The sequence below is a fragment of the Onychomys torridus genome, chromosome 12, assembly GCF_903995425.1.
Source record: "Onychomys torridus chromosome 12, mOncTor1.1, whole genome shotgun sequence".
Lineage (NCBI taxonomy): Eukaryota > Metazoa > Chordata > Mammalia > Rodentia > Cricetidae > Onychomys > Onychomys torridus.
The window spans coordinates 16,145,174-16,157,652 of NC_050454.1; the positions used below are offsets into that span (position 1 = coordinate 16,145,174).

Here is a 12,479-nt window from a genome sequence, read left to right on the forward strand (position 1 = left end):
CTTTCCTGTATTTCTAAGTCTGCTCAAGTGTTTTTATAGTTTTGTATTTTATTTTATTATTTTGTGTGTGTGTGTGTGTGTGTGGAGCTGAGAATCGAACCAAGGGCCTTGTGCTTGCTAGGCAAGCACTCTACCACTGAGCTAAATCCCCAACCCCTAGTTTTGTATTTTAATGTGACAGGGTTTTTGTTGTTTTGGTGCCAAGGACTGAACCCAGGTCCTTGTGCACCCTGGGCAAGAGCTCTACCATTGAGCTGTACCTGTAGCCTCATGTACATAGTTTTTTACATGGTCATAGTAATGCGTGTGCTTAGTATTTCAAGAACAAATGTGAAATTAATATGCGTTTTAGCATTAACTGAAATCACATTTGCTATGTACTTTTATTTGATCTTGACTTAAAAATAAAGCTGGATTCAGGCAGAATGCAAGATGAGTACTCAATTTTAGTAAAAATAAGAGTTTTTAAAAAACCAATTAAAAGATAAGTAGCTGGGGATTTAATCTCTTCAACTTCAAGTCCCTTAGCCTGGATCCCTTGTTAGACAGGCTTCATTAAAAACAAGCTGTAAACATTTTCAATAATTAAACATGAATACGTGATCCAGGATAAGACCTGGCCCTTAGGCCATGCACATTTAAATATGCAAAATTACATGTGTGCTCTTGTGAATTCCTTCTTCCAGGGAAATGCGTGTGAGTAATTATCTTGTCCCTACATCTCTACTGTGGATCATATTAAAAACAATTCTTCCCATGAACTGTGAAGTATTAATTGATAAGCCACAGGGAGCTTATACGATAGCATGTCCTCACCAATTAATAATGCTGTAGGCTCGCTTATGAGGACTGAATTATTCATCGGAATCTTCGCATAAAGTCCCTGTGAGCTAAGACTGGAGAGAGGCTAGAGAGCCCGTGACACCACTTCCTTTCAACTTTATGGAAGAACCAATGAATGGAGTTGAGACCCTGTACTTCCCTGGAGTGGCAGTTATGTACTCTGCAGCCCCTCCCTTCTGGACATGTGACTCTTCATGAATATCTAAGCATTTTAAATTAAGCTGTAGTGCTGTGAAATAGCACTAGGAGTTTGAGTCTCGGAAAATACAGGTCAACATTTGTCACTACAGTGCCCCCTCCCCACTTCTGCATCTATGGTCTCCACCCACCACCGATCTGAAATATTGGAAAAAAAGAACTGCAACCGACCTGAGCATGTAGAGACTCTTTCCTTACTTCCTAACAATACAGCATCGCTGTTCACACACAGACTGTACTAGGTCCTTCAAGTACTCTAGAATATGGTTTCAAACACCTTAGAGGTGTGTGGGGGCCATATGCAAAAACTGCCTCATTTCCTGCAGAGGCCTGGGACAGATCCCCACAGACACTGGATGACTCTAGTCTTCTGTTAAGGTAATTTACTCTTCTAGGGTCATTTTTAGAAATTCTACATAGAGAGTTCAGACTGGTGGAGGCTAAGACTTCTTCCAGTAGGAGACAAGGACAAAGCTAGTATGTGGTGACTACTAGAAATAATAGGATTTGCAGCACTGAGGTACATAATGCACAGTCCTCCTGTTCCCACAACCCCTCTGGCTGCCCTATGAAGTTTTCACTTTTTTTTTTTCTTCAGAAAAGTTGCGTTGTGTGAGGAGAACAATTGTTTGCTGGAGAGGGAGGCCACACAGTTGTGATGGATGACTGGCCTCACCTCAGGCGTGCTGAAGGGAAGAGCTGTTGACTGGTACAACGCATCCACTTGGCATGCATTGACGTGGTTAGCTATTTTAGGTTATATTTTTAAAGCATTATTCTGTACTTGGTGTTAAAAGTGGAATTAGCCATTAATTAAAGTGTTCCTCTTCAGAAGTCTTATTATAGCAGATTTTATATACCACCATCTAATACTTCACATCTCTTCCTCTGCCTTCTCTCGCCTCCCTAAATGGGAAGTGGTGGTGGTGGTGGTGACATTGCATGTCCACTGTGACTAGCTTCCCGTCATCCTCAGAACTGTCTTCTATTTCACTTTACAAAGGATGGGGACAAGTTAGCAGAGCTGGGCCTGGCTGAGGACGGATTGTTTTCTTCTCTTTATCAGGCTCTTCCTTCTGTTCTTGCGGCTAAGCTGCAAGACTGGTTAGAACTGGAAACGATGCCATGCGGAGGTGGCTGAAGACAGGTGTGAAAATCTGAGGGCCTCCCATTTCTCACTTCACAATTTAGGGCCCCGGAAGACACTAGGCGATAGAGAACCTTCCTCCAAGACCAAGGTAAGTAGGAGCAGAGCCTTCAACTTGAATCTGCAGTGAGAGGGCATCTGCAGGCGTGCGATGCGCGGTGCATAGGGGTGGGCGGAAGTCAGTGCGGCCAGCCTTTTCACCTGGGCTACCAGGAGCTGGCTTCTACCAGCACAGAGAAGCCGTGTGCAGAGCTGGCTGGCAATGGAGTTGCTGTTCCATGTGAGGAAAGGGGAGAGGGGAGCAGACAGCAAAGAGTGTCTGGGGAGTTTGGTTCTGTGTGAGAGGAGCTATGGAACCATGTGCAGTCAAGTATCCCAGTATCCCAGGCCCAGCACAGCAAATTTTATGACCTACTGAAAGACAGGTCCAAGAGCCGTCCAATGAGTATGTTTTTGAAAAAATCCATTATTTATAGAAAGAAATAGGTATTGGCAAAATGCTGTCCAATCGAATACAATGACTTCATTTAGAATTGAATATATTATAATCTAAATTAAAACACAAGGGTTCAGTTCAGAAATAATCACGCACAGAGCCGAAATCTTCAGTGTTACACACCGTTCTTCTCAAAGGGGGGTCATTTAAATAGTCCAGCCTGGTATACAGCGGTGCACGCTGGACTTTACACTTGTGTTCTCACAGGCTGCTGCAGACACACATGCTCCGTGCGGCTCTCACTTAATCTTTATAACAAAGCGCTAAATCGTAACGGAATTACACTCTCGCCACGACAGTTAACGCAACCCCACCAGGCATTTAGTCCCCTTGCTGCTGTGACTGACAGAAATAAGGGCTTGTGGGGATGCAGCAGTGCCTGTGCCCAGAGACAGCAAAAGGCTTCCAACCTGATTAAAAATAGGGAGTCACGTAAGAAATGGCTTTATTAGAAAAACATGTAGTGTACATGTGAATGACTTCTATCACTGGTGTACAGCTCGGCTATTTTGTAATTAAAATCTGATACAGGATTCAAACGTCTTTAGAAGTTAGTGGCGGTGCTCCTATTCTTCTGTCGTGTGCCTGGGAGGAGCCATCTTCATGGGACCAAGACCCTTGCTTCTTCTCAGAACTCCGCTCATGAGCAGGTTAGCACTGGTAGAACACACAAGGGGTTACTCACGTGGGCAGTGCACCCTGTGTGAGGTCAGAGTCTAGCACAGGTGTGCCGGCAGCACGCTGTGCTGTCCACGGAGTTTTCCAATCCCCAGACACTCGAGTCCTGCATTATTATTACCTAGTAGTCATTAAATTAATGTGAGACTCCGTAACCTAACAAAACCTCTGAAAGAAGTTTCTTCTCCTTGTCTCCCATTAGCTGTGCAATTCCAAGCCAGTGTGCGGCACTGACATCCAGTCCCTTTGGAGTCCCGAGAGTCTATGGCATTAAACTGAGACGACCACATCAAGGTAGAGTCTGTCATAGGATTCCCTGAAGCACAGAATGAGGAGAAGGCTGAGCAGACACGACCCGGGAAGGCACCAGTTGAACCAAGACAACTCTGTAAGTTAAAAAAAGAACAAAAAACAAAAAACAAAAACAGTTTTAAGTATTTTTGCATCACCTGCGCCTGCTCTACAAAGGACGCAAAACAAAGCCACTGGAAGCCACTTCACTACACATTGACAGCTTGGAGGCTAAGTGATGTGTGTGTAATATATTACTGGACTTCCATGTAGAATATTTAATCAATGTTGTTAACAACTTTTCATCAATTTAATACACCTTGACTTTGGTTGCAAAATCAATCTATAAGTTGAAAGGGAAAAAATTGATCACTTTAAGTGTTAGCTTGTTAATTGTTTTTTAAGTGCCCTCTACCACCACCATTTTTCTGTCTGTTAGAAATACCTAGTGGGTTTAGGTAAAGAGAAAAATTGCCTCATTTTATTTTATTTATATGTACACTCACACACACACACTCACACACACACACACACACACACACGTAAGTGTGCACACAGCCAGAGGACAGAGAAGGGTGTCAGTGTCCTTCTCTACCACACTCTGCCTTATTCCCTTGAGATAAGGTCTCTCACTGAACCTGGAACTCAGGAGGTTTTTGTTTTACCAGCTCCACTGGTGGTCAGCAAACCTCAGCAATCCTCCTGTCTCTGCCCTCACCAATGCAGGAGTTATAGATGCACGTGACCATGCCAAGCTTTCCACACGGGTGCAGAGAATCAAGTCAGGTCCTCGTGTTTGCACAGCAGCCCACTGAGCTATCTCCTCACCTCCTCAACTGACTTTGGAAATAACATTTTTGTATTTCTTGATGGAAATATGTATTTTCCAACAAAAATATTGAACAGTAACCATGGCAAAATGAATTAGAATATATAAAAATAAGGTAAAACATTAAAGAATTAATCATCTCTACTCTGAGAGAGACCACTGTACTTATCTCTTCTAGTTTTTCTCCCTGTTACCATGAACAGTCATGGATTATGCCAATCTTTGGGAAACCTGCAAAAGTCATCCAAGCAGGTGATTTGACTGTTATATGATGTAACGGCATCAAGAATTAGCTTAAAAAAATACTTTTGTGGGGGCTGGAGAGATGGCTCAGAGGTTAAGAGCATCGACTGCTCTTCCAGAGGACCTGAGTTCAATTCCCAGCACTCACATGGTGGCTCACAGCCATCTGTAATGAGATCTGGCGGCCTCCTCTGTATACATAATAAATAAATAAATCTTTAAAAAAATGCTTTTGTGAACCAGGACTAACGGCCATTCCCAGGCATTTGCTGTCCCTCAACTGTGACTGCCCTGGCTGTCCCTCCCCCTGCCCCCACCCACCTGCCCACCAACCCCCAGGCTTGGGAGAGAGCAGCTTTGTGGCATAAAGAACTTGTCAGTGGTGGTTGGGGACAACTGTTCTAGTCTAATATCACCAGTTCCAATTGGGGGTAAAAATGAGTGTGATTTTTTCCTTCCCTCCTCTCCACGGGTTTACACTCTCTCTTTGTCTTCCTTACAGCCTGGGGCTCAGAGTCATCCTGGAACCCTCACACCACAGCTTGAGTTTACCCACAACTCTCAGAGCCCGGGGGAGCAACCCACGCTGGACGGCATCAGGAAACCGGCAGGTAAAGCAGGTGCTACGGTGACCTTTTCTCTATTGTGCTCACAAAGCGGCTTCCGCATCTCTCAACGACTGCAGTAAAGACAGACTCGCTGTCCCACAGTGTAGACAGACGTGGACTCCTAGATCACTTTCTGCCAAGCTGTCTTCTGCGCTCGCCCTGGATTTCACGAACTAAACACTGAGAGAAAGCGGGCCCCCACCACCTGACTTCACTCTCACGGTCTGCTTTTAGATTTAACACACAGCCTGGATTTCTGGGGATGATTTTACTAGGCAAGATGAAGCAGTTAGAGGAGGGACTGAACGTCGGAGCACAGCCCGGCCAACAGCGAGCTCTCTGAATCGAAGGCCACACTGTAAGCACCAGATAAAAGGAAGCCGACACCCGACCACGTGGTTCACAAGAGCATCTTCTAAATCTTAGTGACTGTAATTCATGGGAAGTGAAGGCAACACTTGGCCTTGGCTCCCTTTGAGGCGTGGAATTTGTCCAATACTGCCAGGGTTGAACACTTATTTCACTAGCGGGTGAAAAGTGTTCCTTCTGTCGAGGTTCAGATGTTTGTGTCTCTCCGAAGAGTCAAATTCACTTGAAGGAGATTCACTTGGTTCAACAAACAGCAAGTGTTCTTTAAAAACACTTCCCTTTTCAGAAAGCAAGAGGTCAGAGGCAGGGGAGTACCTGCATCTCCCTGCTGAAGACTATTCATGGAAACCACAACTGGGGGTGTGGAGAGACCCCTTAAACATTTAATCTGTCTAAGTTGCCCAGCCAACAAACCACTGGCCTTCTGTACTTGGTATTATAGGATACAAATGAATGGTGCCCAGTCCACCAAGATGTTCACATTCTTAACTCTTTCATCTGTTTGGCTGAGCGTTTCCTGCAATTCTTCCCATTCCTCCCCTGGAACAAACAGAAATCCATGCCGGAAGGCAGGATTACACAAGATACCCCTGCATGAGCTGCTTGCCAATGTCTACCACACTGCAGCCTCATCCTCAAAGCCAATCTTCAGCTCTGCATGGTCTCTGCACAGCACCTCTGCACTGGCCCTGTGTGGCAGGCCAACCCTGCACGGCACCTCTGCACTGGCCCTGTGTGGCAGGCCAACCCTGCACAGCACCTCTGCACTGGCCCTGTGTGGCAGGCCAACCCTGCACAGCACATTTGCACTGGCCCTGTGTGGCAGGCCAACCCTGCACAGCACCTCTGCACAGGCCCTGTGCGGCAGGCCAACCCTGCACAGCACCTCTGCACAGGCCCTGTGCGGCAGGCCAACCCTGCACAGCACCTCTGCACTGGCCCTGTGTGGCAGGCCAACCCTGCACAGCACATTTGCACTGGCCCTGTGTGGCAGGCCAACCCTGCACGGCACCTCTGCACAGGCCCTGTGTGGCAGGCCAACCCTGCACGGCACCTCTGCACTGGCCCTGTGCGGCAGGCCAACCCTGCACAGGACCTCTACACTGTTTGCTCCTCCTCTCTCCTCCTTCCAAAAGCTGCTAAGCTCTTCCTTCCTCTCTTAGTGTCATCAAGCCTACAGTTTGATCACCTACATCTACCATCTCCAGAACATCTCTAGGCATCCGGTATTTAACAAAACTGTCTCCATTCTCCTGGTGAGCAGCCAGTTGGCACCCCAGATGTTGGATCAATGGCCTGCTCCCTCCAATCCACAGGGATTACCCCACAGACCCCACACTACAGCACTTTCCTGAGGTAGACCATCACTCCTCACCAGTCCATATCTGCTGGACCTCCCTTTGTTCTCCCAGTAAGCATAAGCCAACATACCCATCTCAGCTAGGTCCCGAAACCTTTTGAGTGACCGATACTGTACCCTCAAATTCAGTCAGCCACTTCAAAATCGTTATGCATTCAGACAAACTCACTGCTGAGCTAAGAAACAAAAACTAACAGAGAAAACAAACTTCAGACTAAAAGATAATGAGCTTCAGAGTCCATGGAAGACAGCAGCATCCTAAATTGATTTTTTTCTGTGATGTTATTAGAATATGGCATCACCACACTGTCACAACTCATTGAGAGTCTCAGAGCAAACATCCCCATATAGTAGGGAACAATAACTTCCTTCTCAGAAACTGACCTTGACACCCCCACATCAGAAAACTGCTAAAACATTTCTGACATGGTTCCATACACCAAAGCACAACTGAAAGAAGTCTATGGCGCAGAGCTCCACATAAGCCAGTGGCCTTGATCTGGAAGCAACCAGAGGTGGAACCCATCCTTAGGCAAGGCATTCTGATCCAAAGTGTTCATGTGGGAGGGAGTTGCACAGCCTTGAAAAATTACTCGACACAGTTGCCAGACAGCTCAGTGTGGGTGGGAAAGAACCTTGTCAAGGAAGCAGCGTACTTCCTTGGGAAGAATGCTAAAACCCACAGCTCATTACAATGTTCAAAACCCAGGCTTCAGCCAGGCATGGGGATGCTTATCTGTCAGTGTTGGTATTTGGAAGGGAGAGCAGGAGGGCGGCTAGGGTCCTGAAGTCTGAGACTAAGTCTGGGCAATACAGTGACATTGTACGTCAAAATGAATGAATGAATGAATGAATGAAACCCAGGCTTTCTTAAAACAAACAAACAAACAAACAAACAAACAGTGAACTCAGGACTTACAAGAGGACAATGACAGTTGAACCTTCACATCTACTTCCCAGATGATTTTGCATCTAAACTTTCTGGATTTCCATTTCCACACTTGCTCATCAAGTCTATTATATAAAATGTTTAGGGCACGGGCTGCAGCACTGGGGGCGATCAAAGGAAACCGTTTCATAGAATTTGTGGATTTTCAGCTTATCCTGAAGTCCTAAGCATGCAGCAGTCTGCTGCAGCATTTACAGGGTAGTGTCAGCTAACTGTATGTGAAGGATTTCAATGAGGGTCACACTAAGTAACCTGTGCTCGGGCTCTTCACATATTCACGGGGCTCACTCCTCTAGGACAGAATTGCTCATTCACACTGTAGCATCAATGAGTCAATTACCAAGAAAGAACAACACAGGCCTCTGGGGTGTGTGCACACTGTGCTCTCTTGCACCTACCCACACATCTACGACCCACACACCAGCATTTGCTCAAAGTTTCTGTCTGGAAATGATTTTGGCAGATTAAAATTAATTATTACAAAGGTTTCATTTCCTCACGGCAGCCAAGAGGTTAGGCAGAAACCCTGCACCAGCTGTTCAGATATGTGTAAGAACACATGTCAGCCAATGACTAACAAAAGGACAGTGTTTTCCACCCAGTCAGTTACATTCCTGGTAGGCCAGGGGTTTGCAGATGCCATCACTAGAGCAGGGTTCACAGGTGCTATCACTAGAACAGGGTTCACAGGTACCATCACTAGAACAGGGTTAGCAGATGCCATCACTAGAGCAGGGTTAGCAGGTACCATCACTAGAGCAGGGTTAGCAGATGCCATCACTAGAGCAGGGTTAGCAGATGCCATCACTAGAGCAGGGTTAGCAGATGCCATCACTAGAGCAGGGTTAGCAGATGCCATCACTAGAGCAGGGTTAGCAGATGCCATCACTAGAGCAGGGTTAGCAGGTGCCATCACTAGAGCAGGGTTAGCAGGTGCCATCACTAGAGCAGGGTTAGCAGAAATGGTGCTCAATGTTTTTCTGGTCACTATAAACAGGTGGAATGAGAGTTCCAGCTAAATCGTGCCAGGTGACAATTCCTGCACATATATCAAAATCTGCTGCTTGACCTAGAAGAGTAACGGACACTAAACACTCAGCACTCTTCTGCAGTAAGACAGTGCTGAGGTGTGAGCATGGACAGCAGTGAGGCAGTGCTGAGGTGTGAGCATGGACAGCAGTGAGGCAGTGCTGAGGTGTGAACATGGACTGCAGTAGACAGTGCTGAGGTGTGAACATGGACTGCAGTGAGGCAGTGCTGAGGTGTAAGAACATGGACTGCACTAGACAGTGCTGAGGTGTGAACATGGACAGCAGTGAGGCAGTGCTGAGGTGTGAACATGGACAGCAGTGAGGCAGTGCTGAGGTGTGAATATGGACTGAAGTGAGGCAGTGCTGAGGTGTGAGAACATGGTCTGCAGTAGACAGTGCTGAGGTAAGAACATGAACTACAGTGAGGCAGTGCTGAGGTGAGAAGATGGACTGCAGTGAGGCAGTGCTGAGGTGTGAATATGGACTGAAGTGAGGCAGTGCTGAGGTGAGAACATGGACTGCAGTAGACAGTGCTGAGGTAAGAACATGGACTACATAGACAGTGCTGAGGTATAAGAACATGGACTGCAGTAGACAGTGCTGAGGTGTGAACATGGACTGCAGTGAGGCAGTGCTGAGGTGTAAGAACATGGACTGCAGTGAGGCAGTGCAGAGGTGAGAACATGGGCTGCAGTAGACAGTGCTGAGGGGAGAACATGGACTGCACTAGACAGTGCTGAGGTGTGAACATGGACAGCAGTGAGGCAGTGCAGAGGTGAGAACATGGACTGCAGTAGACAGTGCAGAGGTGAGAACATGGACTGCAGTAGACAGTGCAGAAGTGTAAGAACATGGACTGCAGTAGACAGTGCTGAGGTGAGAACATGGACTGCAGCAGACAGTGCTGAGGTGAGAACATGGAGTCCAGCAGACAGTGCTGAGGTGTGAACATCGACAGCAGTGAGGCAGTGCTGAGGTGAGAACATGGACAGCAGTGAGACAGTGCTGAGGTGAGAACATGGACTGCAGTAGACAGTGAGGAGGTGTGAACATGGACTGCAGTAGACAGTGAGGAGGTGTGAGAACATGGACTGAGCCTTCAAGGGCCATCTACTGGGACCACAGCCCCAGTGTGTGTTGCACCTTTGAGAGGTGGGATAACTTCTAGTGGGAAGTTGTAACTGCCTGTCCTTTGTCCTTGTCTTGTCTTGTCATCTTGCCCTGTGATCTCTCACCCCATGCCCTATGAAATCTCATCAGTGATGCAGCATCATGCACGGACCCTCCAAAACAATGAGTCAAATAAAACTTTTTTAAACCAAGTATCCAGCCTCCAGTAGTAGTGGGAAACCGAGGAAAAGAAGCAGTTTTTAGAGTGTTGGCTGTTATCAGCTCCTTCTCTGCTTCACACTGATCAATATGTATCTGTTACATACTAGAGACCAAGGAAACAGGTTCCCTGGGGAATAACACCATGCCACATCAACGGCTGTTTTTAAACACCCGAGGAAAAACTCTATTTCTAGTTGACAGGAAAAACCATGTTCTGCTAGGCTGCACAGACCACTTAGTAAACCTGGGCCCATCAGCTGGAAAATTGTCTCTGTCATGCTAGGGGTCCATGCTGGCTCTGAGGCTTTGCCATGCAAAGAGGTGACAGCCCCTTCCTTTCCACTGTGACACTCTGAAATGAGGGAAAGCTGGAACACAGCAGTCGCAAGGCTCTGTGTGGAAAACAAATGTCCTTTCTGGTGTTCTTCTGACTGGAAATGGAAGACAGAAGGCTGCCATCTACCCAGAGTTCCTCCCCTTGACAGTATACTGAGCCCAAACTGGATGTGGTATGCCCAAACTTTTGTATGTGATACTGACTGACAGCGGCCATCTAGTCTGTGGTTAATCACATCATGAAAATCATTTTCCTAATGATTTTCCCGTTAGGAGAAGTTCAGTTGTTGTGAGTTTGCTTCGTTGCTTTGAAAATGTTGAAACTGTATTTTCTGGCTGTGGAGGTTAACATGGTTATTATTTCAATTCCAGCCTTGTCAGGAAGTTCCCTACAAACAACGTGGCCTCCTGGAGTCTCCTGTTTTCGAGAACAGCTCGGCTTATTGACTTCCTCTCATTTGTCCCCACGGCTTTGAACCATACACACACCCCTGACACTAATTTACACTCTGTGCTCAGAGAGCAGAGTCTGCATGTATTTTAAAAGTAGTATTACCGTGACTTTCAATGTGAACTGGAGGGTTGGAATCACCTGGAAGGGGTTGGGCTGGGAAACCATGGAAACAAATGACAGTCCTCCTGGCCCAAGTTAATTCAAACACTCTGGGGATGGGGTGCCTGTGGGCATGCTTAAAAAACAAACAGACCCAACTGTGGTTATCATTTCCTTGGCAGGTGAATACTTCATAAAGTAATAGGCTTTAGTGAGAATTCTCCACACAGGCCTCCTATTCATCAGTTCCACAAATCTGTCTCATAACACAGTTAGATGGCAAATAAAAAAAATCAAATTCTTACCTGTATGGTAAAATGTGAGAAAAAATAAAAGCACTCCCATGAACATATTACTTAAGAAAGTGACAACCCCACAGGTAATTCCTTCTGGAACAGGGTAGACGGTTTCCACAAAGAGCTCAAAAAATATAGGGACGCTGCTGTTCAAGAACACGCCCAGGAGGATGCAGGAGGCGTACAGTGTCACTGAAATAAAAACACAGATCTTTAGTTCACGGGAGGTGGCAGGGACAGTCGGGGCTGGGAGGCTCTGGAGATGCTTCGGTGGCTGATGGAAGTCTGACAGGCATCACACGGCCGTCGTCTCCTCACTCGGCTTTTCTGTGGTAAGAACAGGTTCCATTGCTGAATGATTACCAGTTTATCTGCTTTCTCTTTCCATTGGATTATTCCAAAGCACAAAAGCAATTTAGTATTAGAGTTGAATTAAAAATATTCTGGGCCAGCATGATGGCTCAGTGTACCCACCACCAAGCCTGATTACCTGAGTTCAACCCCCAGCACCCACAAGGTGGGAGGAGAGAACAGACTCACACAAGCTGTCCTCTGACCTCTCTACCTGTGTGGTGTGGTACATGCACCACACAATAAATAAATGTAATAAAAAATAATAAAACTCCTGATGAAAAGACTCATAAAAATATATATATACTTTTCTCCGAGTCACCGGCAAATGAGGTGAGGGAATAAAACCCAGCAAAGTAATTAACAAATCTTGTCACATTTTACAATTTTAAAGAGAACTTAAAATGCTAGAATAAATATAAGACACATAAAACGTTATTGAAAATTACTCATGCAGAGACTGGTTCACATTGGCTTCCAGGATCCACATGAGGCACTCACTGTCCTTCCAGATGTGCACTCACTGTCCTTCCAGAGAACACAGGAGGGCTAATCCTCACCCTCCTGTG

The 12,479-nt window shown here is 46.3% G+C and overlaps 1 protein-coding gene across 1 annotated transcript in view; it reads right to left on the reverse strand.

Annotated features, from left to right (window-relative positions):
• Positions 1 to 2,686: 2,686 nt before the first annotated feature.
• Slc49a4 (solute carrier family 49 member 4) overlaps positions 2,687 to 12,479 on the reverse strand; it is an 87,801-nt gene continuing 78,008 nt past the window's right edge. Inside the window, exons 8-9 of the mRNA XM_036203835.1 lie at positions 11,569 to 11,751; positions 2,687 to 3,748 (exon numbers count right to left, since the gene is read on the reverse strand). Coding sequence (XP_036059728.1) covers positions 3,633 to 3,748; positions 11,569 to 11,751 — 299 coding nt within the window. The 3' untranslated portion in view covers positions 2,687 to 3,632. The remainder of the gene's footprint in view (positions 3,749 to 11,568; positions 11,752 to 12,479) is intronic.